This window comes from Lissotriton helveticus, chromosome 10 (assembly GCF_964261635.1).
Source record: "Lissotriton helveticus chromosome 10, aLisHel1.1, whole genome shotgun sequence".
Taxonomy (NCBI): Eukaryota; Metazoa; Chordata; class Amphibia; order Caudata; family Salamandridae; genus Lissotriton; species Lissotriton helveticus.
Genome location: NC_136071.1, coordinates 444,213,685 through 444,230,344, shown reverse-complemented (window position 1 = coordinate 444,230,344; position 16,660 = coordinate 444,213,685). Strand labels below are relative to the sequence as shown.

General features: G+C 44.8%; 1 protein-coding gene across 1 annotated transcript in view; it reads left to right on the top strand.

The window, feature by feature from the left end:
- Positions 1-16,660, top strand: part of CRAMP1 (cramped chromatin regulator 1) — a 1,037,800-nt gene that overhangs the window by 419,389 nt on the left and 601,751 nt on the right. The window contains exon 9 of the mRNA XM_078662937.1: positions 1,076-1,157. Within this exon, the coding sequence (XP_078519063.1) occupies positions 1,076-1,157 (82 nt within the window). The remainder of the gene's footprint in view (positions 1-1,075; positions 1,158-16,660) is intronic.

Genomic DNA, 16,660 nt, shown 5'->3' with positions numbered 1-16,660 from the left:
CAATTGCAGAAGTCTGCAAGGCGGCCACTTGGAAGTCGGTCCATACCTTTGCTAAGCATTACTGCCTGGACACTGATGCCAGAGCAGACGCTCAGGTTGGGCAGGTTTCGCTGCCAAATCTGTTCGCACAATAGTGGTGTTATTTCTCGTTTCTCCACCGCCGCTTTGGTGTGGGGATGGGCTTGCCATTCTATTCACTAGATTATGACTATACAGAGAGATCCCCTACTACAGAAGGAGTAGTTTCTGTCCTGTAACTCCAGTTCTGTAGTAGGGGTATCTCTGTTATAGTCGTAAGCGCCCGCCCTCCTCCCCGGTGGAGATAGATATTCATGTAAGGAATGCTACAGGTCTGGCGTGTTGCGCCTTCAAAAAGAACTGAAAGTAAAAGCGACCTGCAGTGCATTCTGGGATACTGTGAAGTTCTGGAAAGTTCTCTTAAAGGCACAGTATCCTGTTCTGAGCCACATAATGGCAGCCTATGGGGCTTGTCTGTCCAGATCCTACTCTCTATCATTCCAGGTTTTTTTTTGCTGCTGAAGCAGGGAAATCTGTACAGGCTTTGCTGTTTTGTGGATTTTTTTGGTGGAATTTCTAGTTGAAGTACTGGACAGTGTAGCCTGTGTTATAGGCTGCATTATCTGTCTTTAATTCTCTCTTAAGTGTCTGTGCAGGTCTGCATTTTTCGACACTTTAAGAGATTATTTTTTATTGCTCTGGGGTCCACGCACATGGGCGGGACTATTCACTAGATTATGACTATAACAGAGATACCCCTACTACAGAACTGGAGTTACAGGACAGAAACTACTCCTTCTTGATCCAGTCTAATGTTTGTGGAATATTCAAAAGGGGTTGAATCTCTAACAGAAAAAGATTTACCAAAGGTAAATAACTTGTTCCTCAGTTAATGGGTCCAAGCCCAACATAATTATCTTTTAGATCCTGGCTGAATAGAGAAAGGAGGCAAATATGTGTTCCTTTTAGGTAGCATTAAGTAATGAAATACATTACAAATATATCTGAAAACTTTATATTCCTTTGTTTTTTGATTTTCCTTTCTGTCTTCCCTTAGAATGATGGTTGAGCTGCATAGGAAGGTCTCCAGCCTCATTGAGTTTCTGAAGCAGAAATGGGCCCTGCACGAAACACGTGTTGTATCTTTTTCTCTGGTTCCTTCAGTGACTATTTAAATTGTAACAGATCTTAATTGCCCTGTGAACAAGGCACACTGTAAATCTTCTTTCTTAGATAAATGAATTACCTTGTTAAACATCGCTTTTATTGTAATTGGTGTTTAGATGGTGTGTTATATATGTATTTAATTATATTGTTTGCATACATGAAGGGTTAATGGCGGTAGGTAAACAGAGCTTAGAAAAGAACGTGTTACACATTACGAATTCCTTGTGTTCCCTGGGGCTAAATTGGGAAGAGAATGCCCTATTTTGAGTTTCTTGTGACTAGTGAAATGATTTGTCTGTACCCCAAAAAATTGTCCCACAGTCCTTCTTTGCAAAAGGAACTAGGCATAAGAGGATCCTTGCATGACGAAGGTTGGTAGCGAGCAATGCATGACGAAGGTTGGTAGCGAGCAGGACAGTGACTTGGGACCTATTGGACACATTCAGGGTCTGTATCCCGGCAGCGGTTCAGTACTTTGCAAGGGGCTTTGAACTGAAAGCATTTCTCCACTGGCAACCAGAGTTGAGAGGGTACCGGGGCAAGCCATTACACCACTGTTTCTGAGCAATCTGGGTGCTATTTTATGTGAATAGAGGTAGGTGTTATTTGACTCTACCCATTACTAGGTAGAAGCCGTTACAATCACCCACCCCTGAAAAGATTGTAGAACCTGCTACTAAACAAGGGTTGGATTCAGGGAGGAATTATGAGATCTGTTGTAAAATATCATTGAAAATGGCATGGCCACTCTACTTCTGCTACTTGTGCTATGAGGTGCAGGTTCTCATTCATTACAATTCCAGGGTTCTTTTTAATCAGCACCCTTTTGGGCTGGTCTTCAAAGTCCTTCGCCAGAAGTCAAGGGTCCAAAGTGCCATGGTCTTTGCATAGTGAGATCACAGTAATATTGCTGTTTAACTTAGGTTGGAATGCATCCTGATTGCATTTGCCTTGAGGCTGGATTTGAGCATGCCTGCACAATACACAGTAGCAGCAGCTGTGTAGTATTCTCACGTTTAGAGCCCATAGTCAAAAATAGCTTGGCCAGTAGTAAGAACTTTCATAGATTTGCATGCTTGAATTGTTCCCTGGCGTGAGTGTGAAAACCCTTAGTAATAAAAGTTTAACAGCAGTATCCCAGTACAGCAACCAACAATACAAACAAATTGAACATAACAATAGACTATAAGTAGCCCATCAGCCTAGTTTTATGACCCTAGTTGCAGCAAATTGGCTGGGTGCACTCAAAGCTCCATCCCTCCTTAAGGGTACCAACTTTCGAATATTCTACTGCCTAGATGAAGAATTGATGGAAATCTTCTCAGCTCTTCCCGCACATTATTTTTTATTCGGATTTTTATTTTTCTCTGTCTCTGGTACTACATCAATGGCTGCGCTTTCCAGAAGATGTCTTGTGTGTTCTTTGGTTTCTGGGTGTCTAATCCAGAGACCTGTTATTTCCATTAACACGACCGTCTTCTAAGAAAAGTCCCGTCTACCCTGGTGACTTCTGTGGAGCAAGAGAGTTGTTTGTCATGATCCTCAAACAAAGTGTGTGCTTTATCTCCGTAAAGATAGACATTTGGCAACAAAGTGCTCTTCATGTAAAACCCTAAATATCAGAACCTTACAGGACAGAGGTTCCACTTTTGACACTTAAAACATCATTGCTTGTGCGCTGGTGATTAATTTTGTGCCTACGCTTTGCCTGCTGCTGGAAACCCTTCCTGTGAGGGCTACGGGCTGTTCTCTTGTCTCTCTGCCCTTCTGCTCTTTCGGTGTGCGGGTCCCTGCCGCCATAACGCCCTGGTGGCACTCTGAGTCCCAGAGTGCATCTCATCGCCTAAACCAGTCACAGCTGCTGTGGGGGGAGGCGTGATCATCGCGTTATAAAGCGCTTCCTCGACCCCTGCAGCTCGAGACGCACGCGGGAAGCCCCTGGGCGATCCTGTCTGAGCCTGTCAGAGACCGAAAGAGGCCGGGCTGGGCCACATCATTGGCATTTTGCGATCCTGGGACGATTATCACAGTTTTTTTATCTTAAGGTATTGTGAAACTAATATAGCTGAACTAGAGCTTGCATAGAGGTGGCTTTAAAAATGAGTAGGCCCAAATCTGGAACTGGGCAGGGAGTGGTAGGGACACTGGATGCCTTCTTATTGAGGGCTGAGTCAGCACTCATACACGAGATTAAACAGAGCGCAGACTATCCCTAGAGCCCCAAAATTCCCAAAACCGATCTGTAACTACTGACCGTGTTACAGACGAACTATGAAGATAATTTTACTCACACCAACATGTTGCACTCTATGGTCTCAAACCTTGAAATTTCTAATGTTTCCGAGATAATTGATCAACCAACTAGGTCAACTGTAATCACCAGGGGGTCAGAAAGCAAAAATAAGTCCTGGGAATAGCCTTGCACCACCACTTAAGAAAAGGAAGGGGCAGGGTACCCACAAACAAAATCATCTCTTTCCAAAGTCATTATAACACAAAACTATACCTGCCGGTAAAGATTTTAACCAGGGTGCCTATTTCGGCACCAAAGGAGGCAGTGTTAACTGGAATATTCCCAATTCAGGAGAAGTTAGACTTTTGGAAAAGGTTAGAGTCAATGGTATCAGCCCTTCTGGACCCGGTAATGCAAAAGCTAACTCAAATGGAAGCCAGGCTAGTTAATCTTAAAAAGCCTGTGACTATTCCCTCTTCAACACCCCCTGATAATTGTCAAAGCAGGGCTGAGGTTATTCCCTCCAATAGTCAAACTGAGAGCTATAATATGAATGGGGGTGCATATCATTCTAAACCCCTTCAAGACCTCATAACCCTATATCTAAATCCAGCAATATAGCTAAGGATGAACTGTCATGTCCAAGAGTAGCATCCACCTCATCAAACAACACCAAGACCCCATACGTGACAGATGGTGTGAGCACTGGGCACGCTCAGACCCTGCATGTTTCAAACCAGGCCCTCCCTGTTAGGGAAAGTCATATTCAAGATGAGAGAGCCCAGACCACAGGTATTTTAAGGGGCCAGATTTTTTATCAGAGTTTCTCCCAGCCCAATCACTAATCTGCATTTATCCCCAGAAGCAAATCTGTATGCTGTGGTGTTGGCCAATGTCCCTCCCTTGTTGCCCGGTGACATAGAGCACTGGTCATCATTGAGGAATAAATCCCTACATTTTCTGAGTAAAAGGGCGGGGATAACCAATATGCTGTTCTCAGAATTTAAGGTGGCCCGTCAGATTGGTTTGGTGGGAAAGTCTATTAAGTCATCACCGGGAGATTGTGTAGTTCACCTGGAGATTGTGTAGTTCACCTGGAGATTGTGTAGTTCCCCTGGAGATTGTGTAATGCTAACATTCAGGTCCCCAGGTTTGGTACAGACAATACTACACAGGGTTGGTAACTGGCCCGTAAGACCGAAGGGAATAATTATCCTACCTTTGGGGGTTTTCTACCAACCACCTAGACCCCCATGGTATATTGCAGAGAAGGAGAGATTCACTCGGGCAAACCAGTTAATTTATGCTGTCCTAGTCAGTAACCATTTTGATATTCTGAATACTCTAGAAGACATTAACTGACTGACCCCTCAGAGCCACTGTTGAAGATCTGCGGGTGGACGACATGGGTACTCTGGAGATAAGGTTTTAAGGCAGGATAACATAGCTCAAGTATAGAGCAAGAAAATTTTAGGTCATTCATAGCCTCAACTGAGGAGGAAGCCCAAGATATCGCCTCTAACCTACATAACCAGGTTTCTTTCCCCGAATAGCATGATCTTCAGTCTTTAGCCCAAGTACCCATTCGCGACGGTGACCCTAAGTCCCATAACTTGGTAACTGCCAGATTCCCATGTACTTCCGAGTGTTCTGGCTGTAGTCTTATCCCCTGGAATTTATCAGGTTTACGTTCTAAGATTAGTAATCAACTATGGTGTGATTTTCTATTACATTTTGATATTCTGTGTTTCCAGGAAACGTAGGCGAAGGAACCAATACATATAAATGGATTCAAAACATTTAACTCGCAAGCTGTGGGGGTTTGTTTGGCAGAGCTAAAGGTGGGCTCTGCACTTGTATATCTAATAAGTTAATAATAAATAAGATTGAGACTTACCTAGGGCAAAGGTATTATCAACTAATCATACTGAGTTTAAGTGCAAACCGTTGTATTGTATTTGCTAACCTTTATAACAATATCCCACCAGACAGACTTTTTAATGTGGTTAAGAAACTGGGTAATGATTTGAAATCATTGTCCAATGATAATGCTAAAGATAGGATGCAAATTTTGGCCTGTGTTTTTAATTGTACTCTGTGCTCCCATGAGGATGGTAAAATATGTGGTTTTAATTATGAAGAAGGTATAAGCCGCACTCACTTTTGCCACTCCAGAACAGGGGAGTTGTATAATGAATTGGTCTTTACTCTGGACCTGGGCTTTGCAAATGAATTATGTGTCAGACCCGTTTCTATGCCCCAAACGTTTAATGGCAGAGGCCTATGTTCAACATTAGACTATATATTATTGTCAAATACCCACACACCCAGACTGCACTCCTTTCTAGTAGATAATTCGCTGAGCGACCACTTCCTTCTGTGTATATCGGTCTTTTTGCCTACTAGCAAATTGGGAAGGGATGATCAGGTCGACCAGGCACTGACAGATGTAAAAATCAATAAAGTGGATACACTCTACGTTGGTCCATGGTGGACCCCGTAGTTGTCCTAAAACAACCGATAACCGAATGTAGACTGGCCTTTGACACCTTCCTGAGTGAGTCAGCTACTCCTGATAGTATTTTATACTCCTTCCAAGTAGTAGCAGTTGTGGTAAAGGAAGTATTACATGCCCAAAACCGAAAAAAGGCTGCCCCCAGGGTTGGTCCAACACAGTGTACACAAGCTGACACTATCTTGAAGCCCGAGTTACACAAACTACCAAGAAATATTACTAACATCAGGCAGGTAAGAAGGGATTATATGGGTGGCCCTCATGGGAATAAAGTACGCCCTGAGGAAAGATGCATGGGAATCCCTCCACATAGCCTCACAAATAAAATATAGTGCTGCTTTCCGATCACGAGAGGGTGCCCCTCAATAGAAATTGCTGTATCTGAGGATCAATGGATTGAACATTTTTCCACGATGTGCAATGGGCAGGGAAACCCTAATATCCATGTCAAGAGAGAAGGGAATGACCCAGCTATCCAAGGGACATGGTACCAGTAAAATGTCAAAAATTCGTAATTCCCTTGGAATTGCTCAATACCACAATCACGCTCACTCGTCCATGCTTCACTACGTTGTAATTTACAGTGCCATAATACGGAGAATCCAATAGCTATCAATGCAAATACCCCTCAATCATAAAGAAACCCGAAATGTTCATTACAAAGTATAATTTATTTTTGAGCATATTATAAAAACAGTAAAATAGCAATACAATTTGTACATTAAATCATATCCTCAACAATTATCACATTAAAAATATACACAGTATACACAAAAAAAGACGGAAACCCGTGATGTGGACCTGACTCATCAGGATGTTAATTAATTAGAATCTTTACAACTAGGTCAGAATCACATAGACAAGTACTGACAAAGTAGTTCCTTGAATTTAACTTGAGTAATGGCGTCAACACGTTTCGGTGTATTGCTCAGTATGCACCACCTTTATCAAGACTAGTACTGCTCTATGTCTCTCTCACAGCCAACATTTTGTTTTCCTATGTATCTAAATAAAAACACAAAAATAAAAACAATATTACCCATTATGTTTTAAACAATTTTCAGGTTATTTTCTTCATGACATTTTATTAATACCCACTTCATTATGATCAGCAATTTCAAGTTTATGCAAACAAAACAATATTCAGGCTGACTATGTATTTAAGGGTAATGCCCTATATTCTATATCGTCCATCCTAATTACCAATTTCCCAAAAGGTCCACCCTTCCTTATATATTTATCCATAGTGGGCATTCAAGTAGTTGTTTTCATAACCATTGAAAAACTCTGCCCAATTGGCACCCGGATCCATACAAAGGCCGCAGTCATACCACCAATCATTCCTCTAAACAGATGCTAACATACCATAAAATTGAATAGTGCCAGATAGGGGTCACTATGCAACAGTCTCCAGAACACTTTCTTGGGAGGCGGCAGCCATCTATAAAAACAATAATAGGCTTGCATTATAAACCCCACCATCGGATCCAAGTTTTTTATTGATCTCATGGTGCGTTAATCTAAAGGTGTTTTACCTGTATTTAAACTACCAGGGACGGACCCACGGTGGGCGTTCTCTTGTGGAGTCCTCTGTAGGAATGGTTGAAACTCTCATAAGGTCAAAGGCATCCTGTTTTCTGCCGCGCTGCCAGAAATGCACAGATCTTCAATCTAAAATAGTCTAATCACAAACCATATATAGTTATGACCTCAACCCGGCACTGACCTAACAATAACTCTATTCAGGCCTCGCACATAAGTATACCTGGATATTATTTCCAAGATTCGTGCTTTGATATCCACGTCCTCTATTAAATCCCACTTGGTTGTTCGTAATAATACGGTTGCCAATAAAGTCAATAGTTCTTCTTCACCATACTACGGTCCCCATGTACGGAGAACCCTGTATCGGGTGAAAGACACAGAATATAGTGTCAAAAAGCTATAATTCATTTTCCATTAAAAAACTATATGTGCCTCTAAACCCCTTCCATAGCATAAATGCTGGATAGATATCATTTAGGTGGGTTTAAGTGGCCAAATGGATATACTCCATAATATAACTCCTGTCACAGCTATTGCATAAATCCAATATTCACCCCCAAAGTAAACTACATTAACAATGGCAATTCTCTCAGCGAGTCTAGCCCATTTCCCATTAAGAATACCTGTACGGAGATGAGGTCGCAATTCCGGGATCCACGTAGCGTCAGTTTCCTAGAGGAATAAACCACTCCTTCTTTACTGCACCTTTGTATAGGCCCTGTAATGCCGCTAATTACTACCTCCAGATGCCCAAAGGTTTCCTTACTTCTGCATGCGACACACGTCAATAGTGCGTGCTGTCATTAACCCCGCAACTTTTTCAAACTGAGTTCCCGTAACTCTCGTAATATCACCGCCTCACCGAAAAATATTCAGAGACATATTTATTATAAACAACCCTTGATCTTCCATACGGGTTATCGAGGTGTTGTCGCATCAACGCCTCATGGATAAGATATCTAGGATGAATAGCGCCTCACGCTGCTTAGCCAAGAATGGGGCGTTTAGTACAAACGAATATGCCCCATAACAAGAAATGCGTGAGGTGGTGATGTTATTATACATTGACGACTATTTACAGTGAAGTATATCACCCATGGTATTCACAGTGAGGTATAACATTATGGTAATTCGTAATAAGTAATCAATAATAAAAAATAGGGCCCCCTTCCTCTTCCACCTTTTTTATAACATCGCATGCCTCTTATCCATGAGGCGTTGATGCAACAACACCTCGATAACCCGTATGGAAGATCAGGGGTTGTTTATAATAAATATGTCTCTGAATATTTTTCGGTGAGGCGGCGATATTACGAGAGTTACGGTAACTCAGTTAGAAAAAGTTGCGGGGGTAATGACGTCACGCGCCTCTGTCTCCTGTTTTGTCTTCCTCCTGTATCTCTTTCTCAGTGTTTTTCTCCAAGGCCAATACATGCCAACAAACTCGATTCAGAAGAAAGTCTGCCTTTTTGAAGCCAGAAAACACTTCCTTTTAACTGTCTCCCGCCTGAACTTGCCCCTGCTTCAATGTAAGTGATTGGGGGAAATAAATCTCCCCTCTTTCTTGTTCTAAAATGTTGGTATTGCCTGTTTCTCTTACCCCTACTTAGCCTTGATTGCTCCGTTCACTGCCTCCTCCGTCCTGCCATTCCTTGTGAATTCTGCTCTGTGTACCCCTTGTTTCCTGTGCCCTGCCCTATTTCTTCTGCCAACTTTCTCCTGTGCTTCTGCTCTTCGAGTGCCACCTGTGTCCCGTGTATCTCCGGCCATGTCCTTCTTTTTGTGCTCTAGCCCGCCTGTTTCAGGGGTGTGCCCTCCAACCTTTCGTCCCCTCTCCTACTACGCTCTCTTTTTTTTTTCTCTGCCTCCTTCCTCTGTGCTGCTGCAAAGGTCACCCGGCTTCCATATCACAATATTACCCTGCAGCGTGTAGCCACCAAAGGCCTCCGGCGCTGCCGCATGTGCCTCTTGCTCCCTGCATCCCTTGTGCCCCTGGCCTCGTTCATCCTGTCCCATGTACCCACTCCTCCCCCGGGCACGGGTTATTCCAGCTGTTTCCTCTGCTATTTCAGTTGCAGATACAGGCCGCAGTCTCTGCCGTGCCACATGTGACCGGCTCCTCCAAACCGGAGTAAAGCCCCGGCCAGGAACTTCACATGACCCCGGAGTGCACTTCACACACGCCGGCTGGGATCACTGCAGCCGCGCTGCTTCCTGCCCGGACTCCTCAGTATCCAGCAACAACACGGCCCTCTCACCCCTGCTGGAGGGGCGCCCTCCGAGCTCCCGCCTTAGGCATGCACACCCTCCCCGCCGGAGAGGAATGCCGCCCGTGCACCCCTGGGCAGAGGTTGCCCCCCTTACCCCAGGAGAAGAATGACGCACTCACCCCGTGGGGGTCACCACGGGAAAAGGGGTGACGTCTTCACCACTGAGATAGGCAAGGATGGATCTCTCACGGAAAAGGGGGGCATGTCAACCTCTTTCTCTCGGATTGTCTATTGCGGTAACCGACTTACCCTCAAGGAGATATCTGCCGTCATCTGAGGGGAGTCCTCCCTCCTTGCCCATGGCAAAGGATACTATTTTCACTCCATGGGTGAAGCCCTCCTCTGGCCAGAGGGTGTCATGCCCTCTTCATCACTTGGGAGGTCCGCCATTGTCAACCGAATAGGTCGTGACCTCTCACCCAAGCGAACTCCTGACAGGCTGCCCCTCTCGCCGCAGGGGAGGGATGCACTCCTCACCTCAGGACCTGGGCATGCACTGTTCACCCCAAAGGGAAAATACATGGGAACCAGAGTCAAGCGAGGCATCTCCACAAAGACCAGATGTAGTTAGACGCAGACAGAAAGAGACAGTCCCAAAGAGGCGCACACCAGAGAAGACGAGCCAGGTTTAGAAAGACAGTTCGAGCTCTACTTATCCTTAGACGTGGTGACACACACCTCTTTCCTCATGCAGTTTCAACTCTCGGTTGTAGAGTGCTAGTTGGTTGTAGGCGTCCCAAGTGTGGTCTAATCAACTTTTTTAAATATTTATTAAAGTTCAGACCACCAAAAATACACCTTATGAGACGGCAGCTGGGAGTACATTAAGTAATTAAAGCAAATTACAGCTTCAATGAGCCACTTGGTCTTGCTGTCTGCACTGTGTCTGTGTGTCTCTTGTCTGTGTGTCTCTTGTCTGTGTGTCTCTTGTCTGTGTGTCTCTTGTCTGTGTGTCTCTTGTCTGTGTGTCTCTTGTCTGTGTGTCTCTTGTCTGTGTGTCTCTTGTCTGTGTGTCTCTTGTCTGTGTGTCTCTTGTCTGTGTGTCTCTTGTCTGTGTGTCTCTTGTCTGTGTGTCTCTGTCGGTGTGTCTCTGTCAGCATCCCGTTAGGCGCATGGGTACTCACAAGCTTTCTCTCTGGGGGGAGGGCAAATTTACAGGGTGGTTTGTGGCCAAGGGCGGCATCGGTGGGGTGGGGGGGGAGTGGGAGGAGGGGGGGCGAGATAGAGCAAAAAAAACTGTGACCAAGAGGTTGAACACAGGGCCCTGCAGTGGAGCATTAGTCCACTGAGCCACCAGACCCAGCATAAACTCATCTGTCTGTCTGTCTATCTGTGTCTGTGTGTGTCTGTCTGTGTGTGTCTATCTGTGTGTGTCTGTGTGTGTCTATCTGTGTGTGTCTATCTGTGTGTGTCTATCTGTGTGTGTCTGTCTGTGTGTGTCTGTCTGTGTGTGTCTGTCTGTGTGTGTCTGTCTGTGTGTGTCTGTCTGTGTGTGTCTGTCTGTGTGTGTCTGTCTGTGTGTGTCTGTCTGTGTGTGTCTGTCTGTGTGTGTCTGTCTGTGTGTCTGTCTGTCTGTCTGTGTGTCTGTCTGTGTGTGTGTGTCTGTGTGTGTGTGTGTGTCTGTGTGTGTGTGTGTCTGTCTGTGTGTGTGTGTCTGTCTGTGTGTGTGTGTGTGTCTGTCTGTGTGTGTGTGTCTGTGTGTGTCTGTCTGTGTGTGTGTGTCTGTGTGTGTCTGTCTGTCTGTCTGTGTGTGTCTGTCTGTCTGTGTGTGTCTGTCTGTCTGTCTGTGTGTCTGTCTGTCTGTGTGTGTCTGTCTGTCTGTCTGTGTGTGTCTGTCTCTCTCTGTGTCTCTGTGTCTGTGTCTCTCTGTGTCTCTGTGTCTGTGTCTCTGTCTGTGTCTCTCTGTATGTCTCTCTGTATGTCTCTCTGTGTCTGTCTCTGTCTTTGTGTGTCTCTGTGTACCTCTGTCTGTCTGCCTGTGTGTCTCTGCCTGTGTGTCTCTGCCTGTGTGTCTCTGCCTGTGTGTCTCTGCCTGTGTGTCTCTGCCTGTGTGTCTCTGCCTGTGTGTCTCTGCCTGTGTGTCTCTGCCTGTGTGTCTCTGCCTGTGTCTCTGCCTGTGTGCCTCTGCCTGTGTGCCTCTGCCTGTGTGCCTCTGCCTGTGTGCCTCTGCCTGTGTGCCTCTGCCCGTGTGCCTCTGCCCGTGTGCCTCTGCCCGTGTGCCTCTGCCCGTGTGCCTCTGCCCGTGTGCCTCTGCCCGTGTGCCTCTGCCCGTGTGCCTCTTCCTGTGTGCCTCTTCCTGTGTGCCTCTTCCTGTGTGCCTCTTCCTGTGTGCCTCTTCCTGTGTGCCTCTGCCTGTGTGCCTCTGCCTGTGTGCCTCTGCCTGTGTGCCTCTGCCTGTGTGCCTCTGCCTGTGTGCCTCTGCCTGTGTGCCTCTGCCTGTGTGCCTCTGTCTCTGTTTGTCTCGGTCTGTGTGTCTGTCTTTGTGTCTGTCCCTGAGCTATTGGTGTTGCATTATTTAGCAATGCCAATAGCTAAAACTTTAATAATGCAAGACCTATTGCATTGCAAATGCTTGTTAAAAAACGGGACCGTCAGGATCCTGGCTGCTATAGGCCCATTTCCTAATTGGATTCTTTGGCTAAAGTAGTGGGGCGAATCATTTTGGAACGCCTACATGATTGGGCAGAGGACAGCCAGATACTATCTGACATTCAATACGGTTTTCGTGAGGGGTTAGGGACAATAGAGCAGAGCCTAAATGTAGCCATCTTTGTGGGGAAGTACACTAGGGTGAAGAAGGGCAGATTGTTTTTAGCTTTTGTGAATTTTACTGCAGCCTTTGACTCTGTGAGGCATTGCAAACTTTGGGAGGTCCTTGTGAATGTGGGGGTTGACCCTAATAGTATCCATTTTCTTATGCCCCTCTTCAATGGGGCAAAGGAACAAGTGCGTTTTGGTCTGGGTGGTGAGCGTACTGCCTCTTTCCCCAATCGGAGGGGGGTTAGGCAAGGTTGTGTCTTAGCCCCCTTCCTTTATATTAATGGGCTAGGGCAGGCACTGCTTAAGGATGGTCGAGATTTTCTCCAAATAGGTGGTCGTCCTATACCTGCTCTCCTTTATGGGGATGACGCAGTACTGATGTCCCGTACGCAGATTGGTTTCCAGAAGGTTCTAGTCAGTTTTTCTAATTTAATGAGGGATTTTGGTCTTAGCATTAACACGTCAAAGACTTTCCTAATGAGATGTGGTTGTGGGAATCAAAGGTCTAGGCACATGTATGTGGCTGGGCACAAAATAGCCCCCACCCAGAGTTTTTCATATCTTGGTATTTTATTTAATCAGAACGACTTATGGACCCAAGCCGTTTCTGAAAAAAAGTTGGCGTTTATTAGAACAATTGCTCTGACCACCTTTTCGAAAAAATTAGGTAGGAAACCGCCAGGAGAGCTAATACAAATTTATAAAGCTAAACTTATTTCTACCGCAATGTATGGAGCAGGGGTCTGGGGCTTTTCTGACACACACCCAATACAATTAGTGGAAAACACTTTCTTAAGGTATGTTTGGTCAGTTCCAGGCAGTACCTCCTCATACGTCTGCCATGCTGAGCTGGACCTCCCATATGTCTCTCACCTTATAAAACTGGAACCTATTCTCCTCTGGCACAGGATCTGTTCAAAAGAACAGACCAAGTTAAACAGGGCGATTCTACGGGATAGTCTGAAGCTGGAAGGGGCCTTAAAGATCCCATGGGTAAAGTTTGTACAAATGTTTGAGAGATTTAGGTCACCCAGAATATTTTACTAACCCGGGCACCATGCAGCTGATTAATAGAAAGAATCTAAAAAAGGAAAGGGTCTCCAGTTAATGGACATGTTAAGATTGTCGGGGGAGACTTTGGAACCCAGCGTTCAGCAGTATCAGGTGGTTTTAACTACTTTTAGTATGCAGCCATATTTAGCATTTGTACCTGGTGGATATGACAGGCTGCTACTAACCAGGTTTATTTTGGGGATTGTCCACAAACTTGTCTCCTTTCCAGAAATGAATGATTGGGCTCGAGAATTACAATTATGTCCTTGTGATAATCACTTGGTCCACTCTACCATCCATTTCATTTTATTTTGTAAATTTTACACAGAGTTAAGGAAGGTGTGGTTAGTTCCACTCTTAAAAGTTCTAGGGGTGAGGCAATCTCGCCCGGCACTAATTAAACTCCTGTTTCTTGAAAACGAGCACACAGCCTGGAGGATATCCATGTTCTTAAAGAAAGTGCTTTGTCAAAGGAAGAGTATAGTGATATAAGGAGTGAAAGTGTTTAGGCGTACTGTCATTTTAACATTATCTGATTTTAATTATGCTGAATTATATATCAAATTTTAATAAGTTCTTAATGTTTATGGTATATAACATTTGGTGTAAATTTTAGCGTAAAAACATTGTATGTTTTATGTGCCTTTGATTGTTAAAGAAGCAATCAAATAAAGCTTGACTTGACTTGACATTGCTTGTTGGCGAGCTTTTAAAAGCAGTCCCAAAGGTGCTAAATTTAAAAAAAGTACATGTTGATCCCAGTACTTCTAGGCATTTGGTGAAGACATAATCTGCTTCTGAAGCACCTTCTGGGTCTATCAGCAAGAACCAGGCAATCTAGCACAGGTGTCAAGCCTGCTGGCATGGGAAAAATCCCTTGAAGGCAACCCTGAAGTCTCTGAATCGTTTTCAGCATCAACTTTATCAGATAAAACTGTGCACATTCCATTGACGGGGCCCCCACAGGTCATAAAGAATTGTCATCACCACATCCTCTGCCACTGCAGATGAAGAGCTCCTCTGAGCCATTTGTTGGCGATGACATCTCCATCAGCGGCATCCTTGACGAGGACTAGTGTCCCAACAATATTCTAGATGATGAAGCAGATGCTGTCATAATAATGATTGTAACTAAGTTGACTATGAAAGCATCAACACCATCGACAATGACAGCGTTCATCTCTGTACTACCAGCTAGTCCTCTGCTGTCTTGCCATTCTGCTCCAGTTTACTTTTTCACTTCTGATTTTACCACTATCTCCACAAAGGTTGATTAAGTAGATGATGATGATGAATCCAATGACACTTTGCAAGAAGAATTATTGGCATCCTCACATTAGGTGTTATAAATATCATCATCATCAGAATCTTTATTTCGGCCGAAGTAGCCATAAAAGCAAACAAACATAAATACAATACAACAACAGAAAAGTACATTTCATTACATGAATTAAAACTACAATTTATAAAAACATAGAGCCAGCTTCTTTTTACATGTCATCCTGGGAGACAATAAGATTAATCCGTTAAAAGATCGAGATAAATAAAAAGTAATTATATGTGATGATGATTATGGCATTGTACGTTTAATCTACAGGCCTGGTTAGCAGACTTCTTCTCTTCAACCAGAAGACTTCCAAGTATTTTGCTACCGCACTCACTATCATGGGAGAAAGGTCGGTTTTCAGAACCCTGTATGCCTGCATACAGTAAGTGAAACCTAGATTTCTGCAGGCCGGGACTAACCACTTCCTTCTTGCTTGCCCATAGGATTGACAAAAAAAGAGTATGTGCAGCTCAGTCTCTTGGTGGTAGCTGCACCCAGGGCAATGACTCAGTGAGGGATCAGTCCACTTACTAGTGAAGGCTCGGATTGGGACACATCCATACCTCCACTGTAGGTACAATTTCCTAGTGTGAGATGGAAAATATAACATCAAGGAATACCTCCAGTTTGTAGGTGTCCTTAGCCTTTAGGAAGGAGTCAGTCAGGGTACCTGACTGCGTGGCCTGTCTCCGAGCGACGATTTTACTTTCATGGTATAGTGAAAGCAGCTGTTTTCTTGAAACCGTGAAGCAGGCGGTTGCAGGGTCAAGCCACATATTGGGTAGCCCCAGACACACAAACTCATTTTTTATGTGCTGAAACCAAGGGATATTCCCTGCGATCGGATAGTTCACGACCTCTTGAAGCTCAGACCTATAACTTGCCAACTCTGGTGTGGTCCAAACTCTGCGCCAAAAGATTAGGGGCCTAACCCCCAAATCTTCGTCGAGTGGCCTTAGTCCCAAGTCGAGCCTCATCGGCAAAAGGGGAGTGCTTGGGGGGGAGAGATAAAAGTTGCCTAATAAATTTATTCTCCATTGCCACTAACTCGCGGTTACAAGTATGGCCCCAAAGTTCACTGCCATACATAACGGCGCCCCTAGCCTGCGCTCTATAAATCTCTAGGGGGGCCTATTGCCTTGATGGATGATTTGTTTTTATTTATAAGGGCAATGACTCCTCCCGCCATTTGGGCCAGTTTGAGTTGCGATTTGGTCCGATGGTGGCACCAGGACATATGCTCATTTAAGGACACCCCCAAATATTCGAAGGTTCGGACCCTCTCCAGCCTATTACCGCCAATGCAGGGATTAGATCGTGTTTTAGATGGGGGGTTAAAAATCATGTATTTGGTCTTGAGAGCATTAATCTCAAGACCATGGGTTCCACAAAATTCCTCAAAACCCCGGAGGACTCGTTGAATCCCCATGGGTGACTTAGACAGGAGCAGGGTGTCGTCGGCGAACATAATCGCCGGCACCCTGCTTCCAGCAAGTCTAGGGGCATCGCTGTCCTGTACCTCATTTAGATGAGAGATTACCCCGTTGACATAGAGGCAGAACAGGGTCGGTGCAAGCACACAACCCTGTCTCACCCCCCTGTCAACGGGGAATCTGTGGGAAAGTGAACCATCCCGACCACATCTAACCTGCGCGTAGTTGTTTGTGTGAAGGCGAATGATCGTATTTAGAAGGTGATGTGGTACCCCCATGTTGGACAAAACAGACCAGAGTTTTCTACGGGGTACGAGATCAAATGCGGCCCGTAAATCT